General features: G+C 42.7%; 1 protein-coding gene across 3 annotated transcripts in view; it reads left to right on the top strand.

Moving 5' to 3' along the window:
• ARAP2 (ArfGAP with RhoGAP domain, ankyrin repeat and PH domain 2) overlaps nt 1-19,551 on the top strand; it is a 233,428-nt gene that overhangs the window by 177,563 nt on the left and 36,314 nt on the right. For all 3 annotated transcript variants that reach the window (XM_019480415.2, XM_019480405.2, XM_014594961.3), the window contains exons 25-26: nt 2,433-2,507; nt 3,633-3,750. In XM_019480415.2, coding sequence (XP_019335960.2) covers nt 2,433-2,507; nt 3,633-3,750 — 193 coding nt within the window. The remainder of the gene's footprint in view (nt 1-2,432; nt 2,508-3,632; nt 3,751-19,551) is intronic.

The raw sequence follows: 19,551 nt of genomic DNA, 5'->3' as shown, positions 1-19,551 counted from the left end.
ACTCCAGCTATTTGGATACTAATCTTGACATTAGACCACATTTCCATCTAATGAAGGATTGACTTTTTCTTCCAAATAAATACTCATCTCCCTCTTTCTCCATCATGTTTTAATCTGTCATATTGTATCTTCCTTGAATCCCTGCTTCAGCATGCACAACTGTCCCATTAGAGAAAATGAAATGCAGCAAGTTGTACTCTTTTAAATTTTCATATGAATATTTTCTTACAGGTAAAAGTTGTGTACACTCAGCCAGAGTATTAAGTCACCAGATATTTTCTCTTTGGAGCAGTGAAATATGTACTCTTCTTTATGGATAGTTTTATGGCAAATAAATGACTGGAATTGTCCTGTGGAGAATTCTAAATGTGTAGTTTTCTGGGGGGAAAGAAGGGACGATATTTGAAATGTTCATATTTTATGGGGGCCTGAGGAAGAAAACCTAATACCCAAAAGTTTGTTCATCAGCTCTTCCAACTATATAGTTGGTTCAGGAAAAAATACCACCAAAAGCTTTGTGTCTTGACATTTCCTGGACCATCAGAGCTACAAAAACACTCCAACCCTATTATTTTCTCTTTGATCATTTTTAAAATTCTAGTTTCACTTTACCACTCTCCCTGTACTCATCCAATTCTTCTTAATGTATATGGCTATTAGGCATGTTAAAATAGCAACTTTTTCTGACTGCCTGTCACACATGCATTTCTATATATTATCAATTTTATTCTTCTAATAATTGCAGCACAACGTTTGCTATGTATTTAGCAGGGCAATATTTGATATATAAATGGAAATGATAAATAATGCCTTTAACTGTGTATGTGTGGTAGGGAAAGGAGAAGAAATCCTTCTTTTCTCCTGATCTGACAGAGAACTACATGGATGGATTCCTGAAGCAGAGTCTCTTAGCCTTGATGCCCACCTATAGTAGTCTAACTAGTGTTTTGAGCACTGAATCTGTGCTTGCAAGGTTTATGTTTGTTTTGACATACATGATGATATCTATTTTACTGAAGTTCAAATTTCTGTCTGAATTAGTTATGACTGTTGGTATAAAAACAGACGCCCTGACTACCCTGCACCTCCTTGCCAGGACCTGCACTGCATCCCATGCCAACACATTCCTTACACAGGCATGGGGTACCAGGATTCCTCAAAGTCCTGTACCACATTGTGCCTCTTTGCCAGTACCCATGCCAACTTGTGGCTCTGCATGAAGAATGGGACCTAGTTTAGGTCCCAGCATGGAGGCACAAGGTGCTGGGGATTCCCTGAGTTGCATGCCTCCATGCTGGGACCTGCATGGGCTTTCTTTACTTACAAAGACATATCCCTGGAGATCTCAAAGCAGGTCTCAGTAAGCAAGAAATCAGGACTTACTCCTATTTTATAAAGAGGTGCACCTTGAGATTCTCCAGGGTTCATCTCTGTTAGCAGGCAGAGGCAGGCTGGTGTTCCTGGGGCTAAAAAGGCCCAATCCTGCACTGGAGTTCCCAGGATGCACCGGAATGAACTTCTCAAGCACTCGGAGCACTTTCATGGGGCAGTTAGTGTGGGCAGCTTTGCCTGCGCTCTCCCACCACTGTGTAAATAGATGTCCACTGCAGTAAAACAGCACTATTTTATATTACCTTTTTTTCATGGCCACTGATGTGGTACAATAAAGGGCGAAGTGGCCATTTGCTCATTATGAGTGACTATTTGCTCAGAGTGAATATATGTTCATTATTTGTGCCACCAAGTAATATCTGTTTCTTCCCTTTGACTGTGTCCACATCAGCAGGGGGGTTCCCACAAATAGTAATGGTGCAGCATGCTTCAGTGTGGGGGCTCCTCAGTGAAGCCCCTTGGTTGAGACACACGGAGGCCGGGGATCAACCAGCCTATCTTCTGGGGTGCCTCAGCCGAAGGGCTTCACAGCACATGGAGACAGGAGAGCAGGCAAAAAATTAAATTAAATTAAATTAAAATGCCAGTTTGGTACGGGTTGTACTGCTTTTTTTCCAAGATTTTTTTGCTACCAGGAAATCCTGGTAGTGCCCTGCCCCAGGACAGCAAATTAGCAGCACTGTGCACCGATTAATGTGCAACTTGTATGGTTTGTGGTGCTGCAAAGAGGTTTGCAGTGCCACAAGCCACACATGCCTGCATGTCTGGATCCCTTCTTAGAGTACAGACTTCTCATTAAGTAGAAAAGAAAACACCTTCTCTTGAAGTCAGTGTCAAGACACTCTACAGCTCAAAGGGGAAGAAGGTTTGTTCACAACTGGGCTCAAGCAGTCCTGTAAAATAACAATTGTATTTTCCCATGTGAAAGAACGTACACTTTTTTTTTTTTAAATGGTACGTTTTAGAAATATTTGAATTCCTGTAAGCTATGTGACTTTTTTAATCGGGTTATTTTTTGTTTTTATGTTATTTTATTTTAGGTTTCCCAGGCTGGAGATTTGTTAATTGAAGTTTATGTGGAAAGAAAGGAGCCAGACCAAAGTATTATAATAAGGGTCAGTATATAAAAATCATATACCTTTAAATAATTACTTTTCTTTTTAAATGTAACATTTCTTTTTATATATTATTTTAGCAAATCTAGTTACATGTGTTTTTATGATCATAGAGGCACAGTCTTGGTCTGCTTACTGCTATCTTTACTGTTAAAATTACAATTATTTTTTGCATTTGAGCTGTTGCCTAATTAAAATTTATAAAGAGCAGTCTTCATGCATTTTTAAGCAGAAGGCTATGGCATAATTTTAAAGAGGAGACATCCATGGCAGGATACAGTAGTATTAACACTCACGCTGGCATGATGCCACTCCTGCAGCACACAGGAACATTAACAATTGCATAGTGACTACTGGGTTTATTCAGTAGTGCAAGGTCATTTACATGACCTTCTTCCTGATGTCTCTTTCTGCCAGAGGCTATCTTCCTTGCTTGGGTGCTGAGAAGTCTAAACTCACCGCTTTCAATAATTGAGATTTCCAGCTTTGAGTCTAATAGCACTCCTGAAAGGCACTGAGCTCTAAGCAGTACTGTGCTACTATTCAAATGTAAAGAAAAACATTAACTTTCTGCAATAACAAAGGATGGATATGATTAGAAAAAAAAAACAATTTTAGCAGGATACCTATTATCTTTGTTAGGGTTCTCTGATTCCATTTCATTATGATTTTATGCTGCAAGTGACACAGGAAGAAAAATCTTTTTGACATGACTGAAAACAGCAGTGTTGTATTGGTGGGGGAAGGTGAAACAGCTCTGTGCTATATAAACACAGTTATTTTTTGTAATTTTGGGGGGTAACCTAGTAAACATTCATTCTTTCAGATAGGTGTGAACTAGAGTGCTTCAGCATTGGAAAGAGGGGAGGACTGAGAAGAAAGTTCTTGAGTTTTATTTTTTTTAACCTGCATAAATTTAGTCCAGTATAATTCAGTGAATGACAATGTACTTGCTGAAAGTTTAGGGAATAGTTAGTGGATTCACAAACTTGGTATTCCTGCAGTTTCCTTTATAATAAAAAATGATGATTTGTCTATCACTGGAACACAGACTTTGTGAAGAAACCATTAGTACTTAATAAACTACTTTTAATAAAGTCTTAATTGTTACAATCTGTATCACAGGTATCACCTTTGATGGAGGCAGAAGAATTAACTAATGATGTAGTAGGAATAAAAAACATCATTCCCAACAAGGATGATATCTGGGCTGTTTTTGAAGTGATTGAAAATGGAGAGCTAGGTTAGTAACATTTGGGTTTTTTTAAACTTATTATGTTATCTTCTTCTTCTTGGCTCTTTGTGGAAACTTAACAAACCCCAAACTCTTTAAGTTACTTCTGTGAAATGCATTAAACAATAATCCTTACATTCTACCTGTCTGTTCAGGTATCACAGATAGAAAGTGGTCCTTTATTTTGGCCTGATTTATTAAAATTAATTTGATCAGCTGTCTTAAATGTACAAACCCTGTGGGAGAAAATGTAGTATGTATATATGTTGTTAACCCCAGCTGCAGTACCCCGGATGGAGGAGAGTGAACTCTTGAACTTATGGGTCCATTGACCTACATAGGACTGACAAGCATGTGCAATCAGCCTGTATTATATAAGTTGAATTTGGAAGAAACAGGTTTTTAATGTAAAGTGGGGCATGAAATACTTACCTGAGGTAACAACTCTCCAGATTGGTCAGTAATGTGGTGGACAGATGAATGATAGAAGGATCTGGCATATCATTGATGGGTGACACGAGGTTGACACTATAAAACCTGTCAGGACTATCACTTGGAGAGCTACTAAGGAAGTGATTGAGTCTGTGTGCATCGTGAGCCTGGGCAGTGGCTGGGTGCTCACCTGGAAGAGAGACTGAGTTGGTGTCAGTGCACATTGTGTCTGATTGGGACTGAAAGCTTATGAGAAATGGAGTCACTTGATGAGCATGTGGTGTGAACCCTGCTCATATATATGATTAGTATGAAAGTTGCTTGAGTGGAGTGGGTAACTGAACTCCATCCATTCACAGAGGTATACACTCATAGACAGACATCCTCTACTCACCTGTATTCACATGAATACCTTTGGATGGTAAAGTATCACCCATCCCTTTGGAGTGACTGCATACTCACTGAGAGTGAGGAAAAGATAGAAATCGTCTAGGGAATAGGCAGTCTGTGACAGGTTGGCAGGCCATTTTGCCTGCCAGCTTTAGAGTGATCTTGCCTGCCACCTCCAGTGACAGGCCTGCACTGGTTCTTTCCTGTATCTATTATTGTATATAGTGTTCTCTTAACTCTCTGTTGACTGGTTCATTGTTGTACTGTAGATTCATTATTGATGGTTTTTTAATACTTACCTTGATAATATATTCTTGTTAACCTTTGCCTTAGCGTTACATTTTCATTGCTAGTGGTATACCTCTGGATGGGGCCAGGCTGCAGGCCAGTGTCCAGGGGAATTAACCCTTTGTCATCCTAAATCATATAGACCCCTGGTGATGTTGAAAGCCTAACAAACCTTTGTGCACATAATAGATGTCCTTATCAGGAGCTTGGTCTTCAGTGTATGTATTTATTTATTTACTCATGGCCTCTAGTTACAGAAAAATAACTATAGTTATTCAGAAGTATAGAGAGCTCATTCAGTGCTGGGGGGGCGGGTATGGGGTAGGTACGTTTACTACTGTAGATAAGGGGGCATGTTGTGCAGGAGGGAGGAGAAGGGAAATCTTACCTTCCCCTTAGCTTTTTTGAACACTGAATGCTATGACTGCTGCTTCTGCTGCTGCTGCAGTGTCAGCATCCCTATGGTCAGCAGCTCTATGCTCCCTGTTTGTTCCCCAGGTGTGCTGCTAGGCTCATGGGTGCTCCTGTTGTGGCAAAAACTCCCCAGGTGGGAGCACCCAATCCACTTGCCCCCTGTCCTGTGATACATTGCTGGGTGTGGAGCTATGCTGCCTAGCTCCTATGGCCAAGCAAGTCAGGGCTGGGCCTTCTGTCGCAAAGACTCCTAGAAGGGATCCTGGTGCTCCTCTCAGTCAGCACCTAGGACTGGCATCCCGCTTGCCCTCTTTTTCTCCCCAGTTACATTGCTGATCATAAGGATCCAAACAACATTCTCTTAAATAGATGATTGGTGGTTGGGTTACAAAAATGCGCTCTTTGGAGAAAGGATACAACAAAAGCTTGCAGTACTTGGAAAATGTACTGCTCTTAATTTTTTTTCAATCAGTTGATTTTTTTTTTTTTTTTTTTTTGTAAATAACTGGACTTAGGGAGAAAAAGGTGTATCATTTTGCATTTCCCACACTAGTCTGCTAGCTAAATAATGAAGTCCTGGAATACTACTGTCAACGTATTTCTAAAGCTGACAGCAATAAAGGGCAGAGAGCCACACCATAATTCATAAGCTGTAAAGAAAAATCCAAGCATTCCAAGTTGGTTCTAAAGCTGAAACTTGCACTTGATATTCAAGCTTAAAACTCCCCCTGAGCCCAGCAGCTCATACAGGTAGCGTGGTTAAGGCATCTCAAATTCTATTGTCAGTGGCACACAAGGGAGCAATGTTGGAATGTGACTTGCATCATTTCTGGCTGCTCTGACTCCCTTACTCAAATGAGTTGGTACCCATCTGCTGCTGGGTTGACTGTGAGGTTGCCTTTGGTACAAGTCCCACTCTGAACCTCTAGCAAGATATCTTAACTGCTCTGCCACTATGGCCCTTTGCACTTTAATATTAGAAGTAGTTAAAAGGAAGGTACACATTAAATATAGTAAAAGAAAGAAGGCAGCCTTGCCATACTGACTTACTGACCATTGTTTTCACATGTGCAAGTGTACACAGACTTAGTACATGTGATGCATATTTCTTTTCCATATAAGCTTTAGTGAAATTTTACATTAAATTTGCTTTGCTTTTGTCTCATATAGCCTGACATGGGAAATGTGTTGTGTAATTAGTGTTGTAAAATGTGGAGTCATTTATATCTGTGTATGTTTAATTTTAAAAACAATTAATAAAATGGTGTAGAGATGACAAATTTTGCCATGGACATTCCTAAAGTGATTTATTTTGAATATAATGGTTGGACTCAGAGGGTGGTAATTGACAGAAGTCAATTGTCATGATGCCTTGTGACAGTGGGTTCTCCCAAGGCTCTGTCCTTGGACCCATATTGTTCAACATCTTCGTTAATGATGTGGACGTTGGAGTCGGAAGCAAACTGGCCAAGTTCACCAATGACACCAAACTTTGGGGCAAAGAATCCACACCTGAAGACAGGAGGGCGATCCAGGCTGACCTGGACAGGCTCAGCAAATGGGTGGATGAGAACCTGATGCTGCTTAACACTGAAAAATGCAAGGTTCTCCACCTAGGAAGGAAAAACCTGCAGCATCCTTATAGGCTTGGCAGTGCTACGCTGGCTAGCACTACGGAAGAAAGAGACTTGGGGATCATCATCGACCGCAAGATGAACATGAGCCTTCAATGCGATGCTGCGGCTAGTAAAGCGACCAAAATGCTGGCTTCCATCCATAGATGCTTCTCAAGCAAATCCCAGGATGTCATTCTCCCCTTGTACTCGGCCTTGGTAAGGCTGCAGCTGGAGTAAGTACTGCGTCCAGTTTGGGGCCCCACAGTTCAAAAAGGATGTGGAGAAGCTTGAGAGAGTCCAGAGAAGAGCCATGCACATGATCAAAGGTCAGGAAAACAGACCTTATGATGACAGGCTGAGAGCTATGGGGCTCTTTAGCCTGGAAAAGTGCAGGCTCAGGGGTGATGTGATGGCCACCTATATGTTTATCAGGGCTGACCACCAGTATCTGGGGTAATGTTTGTTCACCAGAGCACCCCAAGGGATGACAAGGTCGAACGGTTATAAACTACTGCAAGACCGTTTCAGGCTGGACATAAGAAAGAATTTCTTTACTGTTCAAGCCCCCAAGGTCTGGAATAGCCTGCCATAGGAGATGGTTCAAGCACCTACATTGAACACCTTCAAGAGAAATTTGGATGCTTATCTTGCTGGGATCCAGTCTTTTTTTTCCTTTCGTGCATATTGCTGACAAACAAGTGCCAGCAGTTGTTGGCACTGACTTTATGACCCAGGTACCATCTTCCGGGAGGTCCCAAACCCTCAGACCAACCATGACCTCTCCATTCAATAATAGGCAAGTATTGATACACAGTGATAGCAGATAAGAATATATAATGCAAACATTTCTATGTCTACCAGTCCTAGAGCTGCAGAGAGTCAAGGTACGTCTGGCCAGTACACGAGCTTCACTCTAAGGTTCTCTCTTGAATGTGAGATGTCAGCAGCTTGGGAAGACTGGAGGCTGAGACCAAGGCCCAACCCCCTCAGTGGGATGGATGAGACAGGCTGGCGGTAAACTGTCTGTCCATAGTGGCCTCGGGTTCCCCTCTCGGGTACCCCTTGATGCTCTGCAGTCCCTCCTTTTGTATTCTTTCTCCTTCTGATGACTTTTCATCTTAGGCATTGCTGATTGATCTCTCTGTGATCATCATGCTGTCCATGTTCTGTCCTGTCAACGCAATCCTTTGTTTCACAAACCCAGCACATGCACACATCCTGATTTGGGCTTTACTGGTTCTCTTTGTAATTTGGTCTGTTCCCCCAAAACTGGAAAGCCTGAGGGCCCTGTAGTTGGGCACTGTGACCTGGTGCCACCTTATCTCATGTTATAGAATAGTGTGGTACATGTCTTTTCCCAGCCTGTGTGTCTTCTCATTGCTTGCCTGTATCAGATATGGGGGACCTTGAAGAAACTTTCTCATAGACAGGCTTTTTAGAAATCTGTTAACCCTTGCTGTTGCCTTGGACCATTATTCTAATGCATTTCTATTTTACCTATAAGCCAGTTCCCAAAAGCAAACCTCTAAATTACATTTTCTAGCCATCAACAATCACAATGCAAATGATTCATTCCTTTTCACCTAAAATGATCCTGAATTTCCTTAACTTCTTATAATCTCTCTGGTGATAATACCACTCGTTATGTGTCCTGGTCCCCATCTTTATGTCCCCAGCCGTGGGCTCACTCAGCACTGTAGGTTGTGCCACCTTGCCACCTGGAGCAGGGGTAGGAAGTTGAAGCCAGAGAAGGGAAGAGGAGCCCAAAAACAAATGCAGAGAGTGGCAACTGGGTGGAAACCCAGGGGCCAAAAATTAACCCCTCAACCTATGGGATGTCAGTTGGGCAACTTTATACTGGATACTTTTCCTTGTGCAGTAATTGTAAAAGCATGTGTTCTTGAAAGGTAGAAAGGAGGAGGAAAGAGGCGATAAGAATGGAAATGTCTCATTTCTTTTCACTTCACTATACCTTCAGATTAACGTTCTGGCCTTATTACAGGGAAAGCTGTGTTAACTGGCACTTTATTAGCTGGAAAAATCTGTTAACCAGCATCCGAGGGATGGGCAGAAGTGAAACCAGAAGTACCACTTCGGGGTTTCACCACCACTGCAAGCAGAGTTCTTGCCACTTCTTTGGCCCACAGCCCAGGGCAAAGCAGCCTGCACAGGGCAAAGCACCCTGCACAGGGCCCCCCTCCCCATCCCCTGGCACACTGACGCCAGGGAGTGCACCAGACAGTGCATATTTGATTAACTGGAATATTTGATTAACTGGCATCCCCCATTCCTGGGGGATGCCGGATGTCAGAGCTTCTACTGTAATTTTCTTTAAAAATTTAATTAAGCTTTTCCAAATGTAATTACATTTGTTTTTGGTTTTCTTATTTGCACTAAAAGTAATGACAATATACAGAAAGAGCAAATTATTTAAGGTCCTGGAGGCTAACATTTAATACTTTATATCTAAAAATTTACATCTAAAAGTCCAACATTATCTTGATTTTGAACAGATGCAGATATAAGAACATTTATTGAAATAATAAGAATAATATTGAATGGATACTCCATCTGTTGGTAAATTCATATCAAGCCTTGGCTGCCTTTCTGGATAGATGAGTGAAATATTGTGGATATAGTGTATCTGGACTTAAGAAGAGAGTTTGACAAGGTCCTGCTTGATTTTTCTCATAAACAAATTGGAGAAATGTGGGCTGGACAAAACTACTATAAGGTGGGTAGATAACTACCTCAGTAGCTGCAAGCAAAGGGTAATTATAAATGGTTACATGTTGAATGGCAGGAAGTTTGGAGTGGGGTCCCAGAAGGGTCTGTCTTGTGCCCAGAGCTGTTCAACGTGTTTATTAATGGTTTGGATGCTGGGTTAGGAAGTTTCATGAGCAATTTTTCATATGATACAGACTGGGAAGGATCATGAACACATTGCAGGACAAGAGTTCAATTCAGAATGATCTCAACAGATTGGAAAACTGGGCTGCAACTGGCAAGATAAAGTTCAATGCTGATGAATGCAAAGTGCTACAGCTCAGGAAGAATAATAAAAAATACGAAAACAATATGGGTGATACCTGGCTGGATAGCAGCACTACAGAGAAGGATCTGGGAATCTTGTTAGATTGCAGACTCAATGGTACAACCAGAAAAGTGCACACGTGCTGTATGTGGCACCTGCCGTGCCACACATGCAGGTGTTCCCTGCATTGCTAAATTTCAGCATGGGGTAGAGGGTTGACACCAGGGCATCCCAGTGTCAAAAAACCCACAAAAAAAGATGAGGTGGCGCACATGACAGCAGTGCACCCTGCCTGAAACTGAAGCCTACCTGTCCAGAGCCATGCTCCAGCTACTGGCCAGACTCCCTGCTGCAGGATCGCTACGGCTGTGGCCCCTGGAAGCCCCCAAGACTCCAAGTAAGACTGATGGGGCTAGCTCAGGTGCTGGTCCCAGCCTCCCCTATCCCACCTGGGGCAATGTGCCACGCTTCAGATTGTGTGCGCGTGGGGGTCCCCTGGGAACAAGTAGCAGCGGCACATGTTGTGCCACTGCATCTGTCCCAAGGGAAACGCACATTCCCATTCATGGGGACATGCCATATGAGTCTGCAGTATGATGCAGCTGCACAAAAGGCAAATGCAGTTTTGGGATGTATCAGTAGAAGCTTTAGATGCAAGACACAGGAGGTGATAGTGCCTCTCTACTTGGCACCAATTAGGCCTCATCTAGAGTACTGTGAGCAGTTTTGGCTCCACACTTTCAAAAAAATTCATGTAGAATTTAAACTGGGTCCAGAGCCAGGTGACAGAAATAAGACAGGGCTTGGATTTAAGTTGTACCTGGAGATGTTGAAGGAACTAAGCATATTCAGCTAGCGGACAAGGCACTTAAGAAGGGGTATACTTGCAGGGTTGCCATTAAGAAGAGGGAAAACACCTTTTCTTTTTTGTTGCAGGGAGTAGGATGTGGACCAATTGCTTGAAGTTGCAGCATAGTAGGTTTAGATTGGATATCACTATTTTTCTTCACTATCTGAATGGGTTTGGTTTTTGCCTTTCTCTGTAGTGGTGGCCATGGCCCCCTTCCTGGAATTTCTTAAGTGTATATTAACCTTTACAGCAGCAGAATGTTGGCCACCATGATCCCCTTGTATTACCCATGGCAGGTGAAGGTGTTATGTCTTGTGTTGTGTCAGGGTTGATTGGATAGTTTTGCTAAGAAATTAGACAATGGCTTTGGATAGGATAGTTTGGATAAAGATGATCCTGCCTGAGGCAGAGGGTTGGAATAAGTTATCTATGTAGATCCCCTCCGGTCCTACTTCTCTAAGATATATTTTGCCTTTATCCAGGCAGTGTTTTAGACTCACTTCAAGGGTAATTGAGTAGAATTAATGGTTTAAACTCAGAGTCTATGGCTGTAAATAGTCATTGCATTTGTTTTATGACAGCCTTTTGTCCCAGAATCCACTGTCTCTCTTTAAATCCCTCTGAAATATGCAGGATAAAGTAGCTATGTGTGCATCTGAGGTTTCCGAGCATCATTTCAAAGGCAAGCCAGCCGGCCTATGTGCTCTCACCCGCTGAATAGCATTGCAGCTTGGAAAGGTGATGTGTGTAAGCAGCTGCCATGCTTGTTGTTTTGATCTGGGTTAAGGCCTGAGATGTTTGACCTGTGTCAAATAAGTTGTCTATTTGCAGCCTGTGAATGGCTTTGTCTGCAGCTTACTTAATCTGACTCTACAGGTGATCCTGAGTTTGAGTTGTTGGTACTCAGAACTTTTACATTAATCTTTCCTTTGGTACTGTTTCCGAGTTGGGAGTGTAGGATTAGGGTTTTTTTGGGATGTCATCTCTCAGATCCAGAGGTCTGAGAGGTCCAGGGTCCAGAGGTCTAATGACTGGACTAATGAATCAACAGTCTCCTCATTTTATCTACTCCAAATTACCCTTGTCTCTGTTAAGAAGTGTCCTTTTATGTGCTCTGTACAGTGTGATCTCTGCCCCAAGGAACTTCCAGTTTAAAATATACAGATAAGATAAAACTGGCACACCTGGATGTTGGTCACAAGGTCACTTCAGATTATGCTGATGATCATGACTTTCCGCTGATGGAACAAAAATTTTATTTTAACATACGTCATGATACCGGCCTGTTGGCACATGGGCAGGGCATTGTAAAATTTGGCTCATTATGCTCAGGTTTGCAGTCTCTGAGGAGCCCTACTTTTTTACAGTATATCTTATCAAATAATTTCCAAGACAATTTTGGAAATGAACCTGAAGAAGTCAAGAAAATTAAAATATTATATTTTCTAAAAAGTAATTTCCTTCTGATTATTTCTGTTTCAGGCTAAAATAACTGTTCCTGGATGTTTACCAGCAAATGTGTAATAACCTTAGTAAAAGAGTAATTGGAAGTGTATGTTAACCACATGTTACAGATACTGAAATTGCAATCTTAAAGATCAACCAAATTATTTACATATAGAACAGTTGAAAATAATTGATAAAATATTTAACTTTATACAGTACCATATGCTATTATAAAGTATGATCTATATTATTTTTTAGTAATGTATATGTGATGGATAGTTAATAAATGAGGTACCTTGCCTGTAAAATAGCTAATGCATTCCAGCATGATGATTTATGTACCGTATAATCAATTATGACAGATGGTCTTAAATGTAACTATAAATAAAACAGTAGGTGTTTACTCAGGGAGCACTATCGTTCTAGGAAAATATGGTGATGTGCCAGGTTCTCCTGCCTTTCATTTGCAGTTTTATTTTAGAATGAATTTACCTCTTGTTCAAAGGTATCCATTAGCTTAACTTTACACTCAAGGGGCCTTCTCTTTTTTTCCCAAGTAAATAGGAAGAAATTTAAAAAGGGGTCAGTGAAACAGAAATTTCTATTCAGGCAGAGTTGTAAAATACCTATTGAATTACTGACTATGCAAGCATATTGAAATTAAGCCTCTTGATTATCATTTCTGAAAAATGAATAGAAATATGTGTATAACTATATTAATATACCCTAAAGAACTTCTTTTTTCTTTTTATGTAAGGCTAAATTATGTTCCCCTACAGTGCTAGTGATTCTATAGAAGGGATACTAGGAAGAACCAAATGTCTAACTGACAAGTGAGCATTTTGTTTTTAATAGTTCAGCACCCAACATAGACTAACCAACTGTTTCAGGATTTGGACTGTGTTCTTTTGTGCTTAAGTGGGACCTGAACATGTCTTAAAAATCTAGCTCTAGGCACTGAGCTTTTAAAAAATGTGGGCACCGTGTTTTTTTGGGCCCAAAATGTTTTTGAGAGATGCACTCCAATCCCATGCCATCCCAAATTAGCCTCAGGAATTATTTGTACCTGAATTCTAATAAGATATATTACCTTCATTTCATTAAATTATCATGATTGTGCCAATGGAGATCTTTCAGTAATCATTTCATAAAAAGTAGCTTAACATTTAAAAAATAATTAATATCTTTTAAAGAAATACTTAAAGAAGAAATGACCAAAAGTTTTGTTTTTTTGTTTTTTATAAAAGTGTCTTTCTTAAATCGTCTCTCTATAGAGCATGGAGAAAATTTTAAAGCACTTAGAGCCAAAACAAAAGAAACTTGGGTACCTAAAACAAAACTTGTAGATGCCTAAGTTCATGGTTAAGATTCATAGATTGTTAGGGGCTGGAAGGGACCTTGCAAGATCATTGGGCCCAGCCCCCCTGCACTAGGCAGGAAAGACAACTGATGTCAGGTGACCCCAGCAAGGTGGCCGTCCAGTCCCCTCTTGAAGATTTCCAGAGTAGGTGATTGCACCACCACTGAGGGGAATTTATTCCACAGTCTAGACACCCTGACTGTGAAGTTTTTCTTAGAGTTGAGCCTGAAGTGGGCTTCCAGGAGTTTGTAGCCATTACTCCCCAAGGGTGCTCTGATGTATTGGTAAGCTGCTACCAAGTCCTCTCTTAGGCTTCTCTTTTTTAGGCTGAAGAGACCCAAGTCCATCAGCCTTTTATCATATTGCTTGCCTCGCAACTCTCAGATCATATGGGTGGCTCTTTGGACTCTCTCAAGTTTTTCTATGTCTTTGTTTAAGTGTGGTGCCCAGAACTGGACACAGTATTCCAGCTGTTGTCACACCAGTGCTGAGTACGGTGGAAGAATCACCCCCTTGGTTTTACATGAGATGCATCAGTTGATGCATGCTGGAGAATTGTTTGCTCTTCTGGCTGCAGCATCTCACTGATGGTTCATGTTCATGCGATGATCGATTATTAGCCCTAGGTCCCTTTTGGTCATGGTGATAGTCAAATTGGCACCACCTAGTCTGTAGGCGTGTTGGGGATTGTTTGCCAATGGAGCACTTTACATTTCTTGATGTTGAACTTCATCTGGTTCCAATCCGCCCAACTTGCCAACCTGTCCAGGTCCACCTGAATCTGCAGCCAATCTTCAGGCGTGACCACACTCCCCCATAACTTGTTGTCCATGAACTTTGCCAGTGAGCTTTTCACTTCCACACCCAAATCATGGATAAAGATGTTTAAAAGCACTGGATAAGTACAGACCCCAGAGGGACACCACTTCTCACCAGGACTACACAGATCCATTCATAAGAACTCTCTGGGTTGTACCTCACAGCTAGTTTCCTAACCACTTAACCATTGAGTAGTTAAGCACACAATCTTCCAACTTTCCTGCAAGGATATCATGGAATACTAGATCAAAGGCCTTTTGGAAGTCTATGTATATAATGTTGACCTCCTTTCCCTTGTTCAGGTGGCAAAATACCTGGTTGTAGAGGGAGATAAGACTGGTAAAACAAGACCTGCCCGCAGTGAAGCTATGCTGGCTGTCATTCAGAATCCTACCTTCTGCAAACATATTGCACATAAACTCCTTGATGAGTTTTTTTTTTTTTTCCTAGGATTTTCCCTGGGATAGAAGTTTGGCTGATTGGTCTATAGTTGCCCGGATCCTTTCTCTTCCCCTTCTTGAAGTTGGGCACAACCTTGGCCCTCTTCTAATCTTTAGGGATCTCCCCTGAGCTCCACGAGTTTTGGAAAAGTTTGGCCAGGGGTCCCGCAATAACGTCGGCCGGCTCCTTCAGTACTCTTGGGTGGAGTTCATCTGGTCCTGCTGACTTTATAAATGTCTCACTTTTCTAGTTGCACACGCACCAGCTCAACGTCAACAGTAGGAAGGTGGTCATTCCCACCATTACCCCGTGAGCCTTGTCTAGCATGTTTTTCCCTTTGGTCCAGTGAAATACCAAAGCAAACTGGGTATTCAGGAATTCATTTTTTTCCTGAGTGCTGGTTACCAGCTGTCCTGAGGTGGTAAGCAGGGTCCCCATGCCTCCATTTGTTTTCCTTCTGCTCCCTACATACCTAAAGAAGGACTTCTTATTGTCCTTGATTCCTGTTGATTACTTAAATTCAGTAGCCACCTTAGCTTTCCTAATCTCCTCCCAACATGTGCGTACCACTGTTCTATAGTTCTCCTTGAGGACTGTCCCAAGCTTCCATTGTGTGTATGCCTCTTTTTCTTTTTCAAGAGGACCATCATATCCCTATCAAGCCAAAAGGGCTTACCAGCCCCTTTGCTGCCTTTCCTCTGCATGGGAATGGTCGTCTTTTGTGCTAGGAGTATCGTGTCCTTGAGAAACAACCACCCTTCATACATTCCATTCACCTTCAGTCCCTGATCCCACATTGCCTCCCCTACTATTACCCTGAGCCTGTTGAAATTTGCATTTTTGAAGTCCAGGACCTGAATCCTGGTAATTGATTTGTCTTCCTTGTGGCAGACAGTGAGCATGATGATCTCAAGGCTGCTCTTGCCCAGGCTTCCCTCAATATTCAAGTTGCTCCTTTGACCAAGACCAAGTCTAGGAGACCATTGCCTCTGGTTGGCTCTTGCACTTCCAGATAGAGCTCTTCAGTACAGGTTAAGAAGCTACATGACCAATCCATCCTAGCCAAGTGTTCCTCCAAATCTATGATCCAGAAACCCTTGCTCTCAGCAGTTGCTTAAACAAGGAACTGAGTGCCCACTCTGCTTGATTGAGAATTTTTTTCAAAAGTGCCCAAAGTTCAGTGTTTGTAGATGCTGCTTTGGTAAATAAATGTCTAGCTCTCATCTAAGCACCATATGGAAACCAAAAGAAAACTAGGAATGTGATGGAGAAGGGGGAATTCTAATTAAAATAATCTGTCCATCCTCTGACCATACCTTGAGTGGCCATCTATCCGTTTGATCAAACGCACTTTCTACTAGAAGGGAGAGGCATTTGGGTGTGGGACCAATGCAGCACCTGCATTTTCACAGTATCAGTCATGTTTTGTGCTCCAGTCATAGGGACAGCCTCTGGGAAACAGCGTAGGATAAAGGTTCAATAATGTATGAAGTCTAGTAAGAAGAAAAATCTTGTAAGATTTTATTGTAATAAAAAAATGAAGGAGTTCTTTTATTAGATTTCTTTTATTTGAAATGACACTTGCAAATGAGTAATTTGCATAATTGGTCAATCACCGATTCAAACTTTTATATAATAGCTTAGTGATAAAAGCCAACTAATAATATTATGTAATATTTTTCTTATTGTAGAAAATAGATGGTTGTCACCACAATGGGGGTCCAGGAGGGTTGGAGGTTTCTCAGGGGAGTGATCCTTGGGGCACAAAACGAGTCTATCCCCTTACGCAGGAAAGGTGGCAAGGGGATAAGAAAGCCTCCTTGGCTGAACAGGGAACTCCAGAAAAGACTGGGGGCAAAGAAAGAGATTTACAGGTAGGGGAAGCAGGGAGCAGCCACCAAGGAGGAATACACCTCCCTGGCGCACTATTGCAGGGAATCAGTTAAGCAGGCCAAGGCAGGGCTGGAGCTTAGGCTGTCTACAACAATCTAAGACAGTGTCATAGCTGAGCCTCTGGCATGGCTGTTCAAGCACTCATCTTCAACATCTTCATCAGTAACTTGGACGAGGGGGTAAAAAGCATCCTATTCAAATTTGCTGATGACACCAAGGTGTGGGGGGATGTGAGCACGCTAGAAGGGAGGAATAGGCTGCAATTGGACCTAGACAGGTTACAGGGGTAGGCGGATGAGAACAGGATGGGTTTCAACACTGACAAGTGCAAGGTGCTGCACCTGGGAAGGAAGAACCAGCAGCATACCTACAGGCTGGGGAGCTCCCTTCTCATCAGTGCAGAGGCAGAAAAGGATCTTGGAATCATTATTGATGCCAAAATGAACATGGGCCGACAGTGTGGGGATGTGATCAGTAAGGCCAGCCACACCTTGTCATGCATCCACAGATGCATCTCAAGCAGGTCCAAGGAGGTGATCCTCCCCCTTTATGCAGCACTGGTCAGGCTGCAGTTGGAGTACTGCATCCAGTCCTGGGCACCGCACTTCAGGAGGGATGTGGACAGCATTGAGAGGGTCCAGAGGAGGGTCAACGGGCAGCAGGGCAGGCCCTACGAGGGGAGGCTAAGGGACCTGAACCTGTTCAGCCTCCACAAGAAAAGGCTGAGTTGGGATCTAGTGACCTGTTACAAACTAGTCAGAGGGGACCAACAGGCATTGGGAGAGTCCCTGTTCCCCCGAGCACTGCCAGGAGTGACAAAAAATAACAGTCACAAGCTGGCAGAGGGTAGATTTAGACTAGACATCAGCAGGCACTACTCCACTGTCAGGGCGGCTAGGATCTGGAACCAACTTCCAAGCAAAGTGGTGCTGGCTCCTACCTTGGGGGTCTTTAAGAAGAGGTTAGACTAACACCTTGCTGGGGTCATTTGACCCGAGTACTTTTTCCTGCCATGGCAGGGAGTCGGACTTGATGATCTGCTTAGGTCCCTTCCGACCTTACCAACTATGAAACTATGGTGCTCCAGCCAGGTCCCTGAGGATTGGAAAAGGGCCAGTGTGCTGCCCATTTTTAAGAAGGGGAGAAGGGATGAGCCAGGTAACTTTAGGCCAGTCAGTCTTACCTCTATCCTTTGGAAAAAATACTGGAAAAAAATCATGAAAGAGCACATTTGTGAAGGCCCAGCAGGGGAAACCATGCTGAAAGGAAACCAGCATGGGTTCATCGCAGGTGGATCCTGCCTGACAAACCTTATAGCCTTTTATGACCAGATCCCACACTGCCTTGACACAGGAGCTGAGGCTGGTGTCATCTACATGGACTTGAAGGAGGCCATTGACACAGTTTCGCATCCTATTCTCATACGGAAATTAGCAGGCTGTGGGGTGGACACTTACACAGTCAGGTGGGTCGCCAATTAGCTTAGGGACCACACCCAGAGAATGGTGGTGGACGGGTTGTTTTTGGCCTGGAAGGAAGTGGGTGGTGGGGTCCCACAGGGTTTGGTCCTTGGACCAGTGTTATTTATTATCTTCATCGGCGATTTGGATGAGGGTGTGGAGAGTGCCCTCTCCAAGTTTGCAGATGGTACCAAGTTATGGGGCAAAGTTAACACACCGGAGGACAGGGAGCAGATACAGACCAATCTGGACAGGTTGAATCAATGGGCAGAATGAAATAGGATGCAATTCAACAAAGATAAATGCAAGATACTCCACCTTGGGAGGAGGAATCCCCAGCACACCTATAGGCTGGGGGATGAGCAGCTCAGCAGCTGAGAGGGATCTTAGAGTCATAGTTGACTCCAAGATGAACATGAGCCAGTAGTGTAATGATGCCATCAAGAAGCCCAATTGCACCTTGTCATGCATTAGCAGATGCACGACCAACAGATTGAGGGAGGTGATGCTCCCCCCCATGCTGCATTGGTCAGGCCACAGTTGGAGTAATGTGTCCAGTTTTGAGGGCCGCGCTTCAAGAGGGACACAGAGAATCTGGAAAGGGTTCAGAGGAGGGCCACTCACATGATTAGTGGCTTCTGTGAAAGACCCTACGAGGGGAGGTTGAGGGATCTGGATCTCTTCAACCTTCACAAGAGATGGCTGAGGGGAGACCTTGTAGCCACCTATAAGTATATCAAGGGAGGTCAACAGGGAATTGGAGATGCCCTATTTACCAGAGCACCCCTAGGAATAACTAGGAATAATGGGTGCAAACTAGTGGAGAGTAGATTCAGGTTAGACATTAGGAATAATTTTTTTACAGTAAGGCTGGCCAGAATCTGGAATGGGCTTCCAAGAGAGGTGGTGCTATCACCTAACTTGGAGGTCTTCAAGAGGTGGCTTTATAGTCACCTGGCTGGGGTCATCTGACCTCAGTCCTCTTTTCTGCCAAGGGCGGGAGGGTCAGACACAACGATCCTTTGTGGTCCCTTTCAACTCTACAATCTATGAATCACTATATTTATTTTGACTAACCTTATTTTTTGTATGAAATTTTGTTAATTTTTTCCTGGGAGTTGTGTGTATGGTGTAGTCTTAAGTGCATATCTTCAGGACTGAGAAAAGGCCATGTGTTCACCCAAACTGAATGCAAACAGAAGTCAATAACTTAGCGTGTTCTGAGCTTTTTGCACCTCATTAAGGATCATTACCTTGTTTCTCAGAATGCCTTATGCCTGTAATGGCATACTTGAAATTGACTGAACCTACTTCAGAAGACATGTAATTGATGGCTGCTAGTCTGTTTCACCAATGATGTAGTGAAA

The sequence above is a fragment of the Alligator mississippiensis genome, chromosome 2 (assembly GCF_030867095.1).
Source record: "Alligator mississippiensis isolate rAllMis1 chromosome 2, rAllMis1, whole genome shotgun sequence".
NCBI lineage: Eukaryota > Metazoa > Chordata > Crocodylia > Alligatoridae > Alligator > Alligator mississippiensis.
This window is presented reverse-complemented; position numbering and strand designations above follow the sequence as displayed.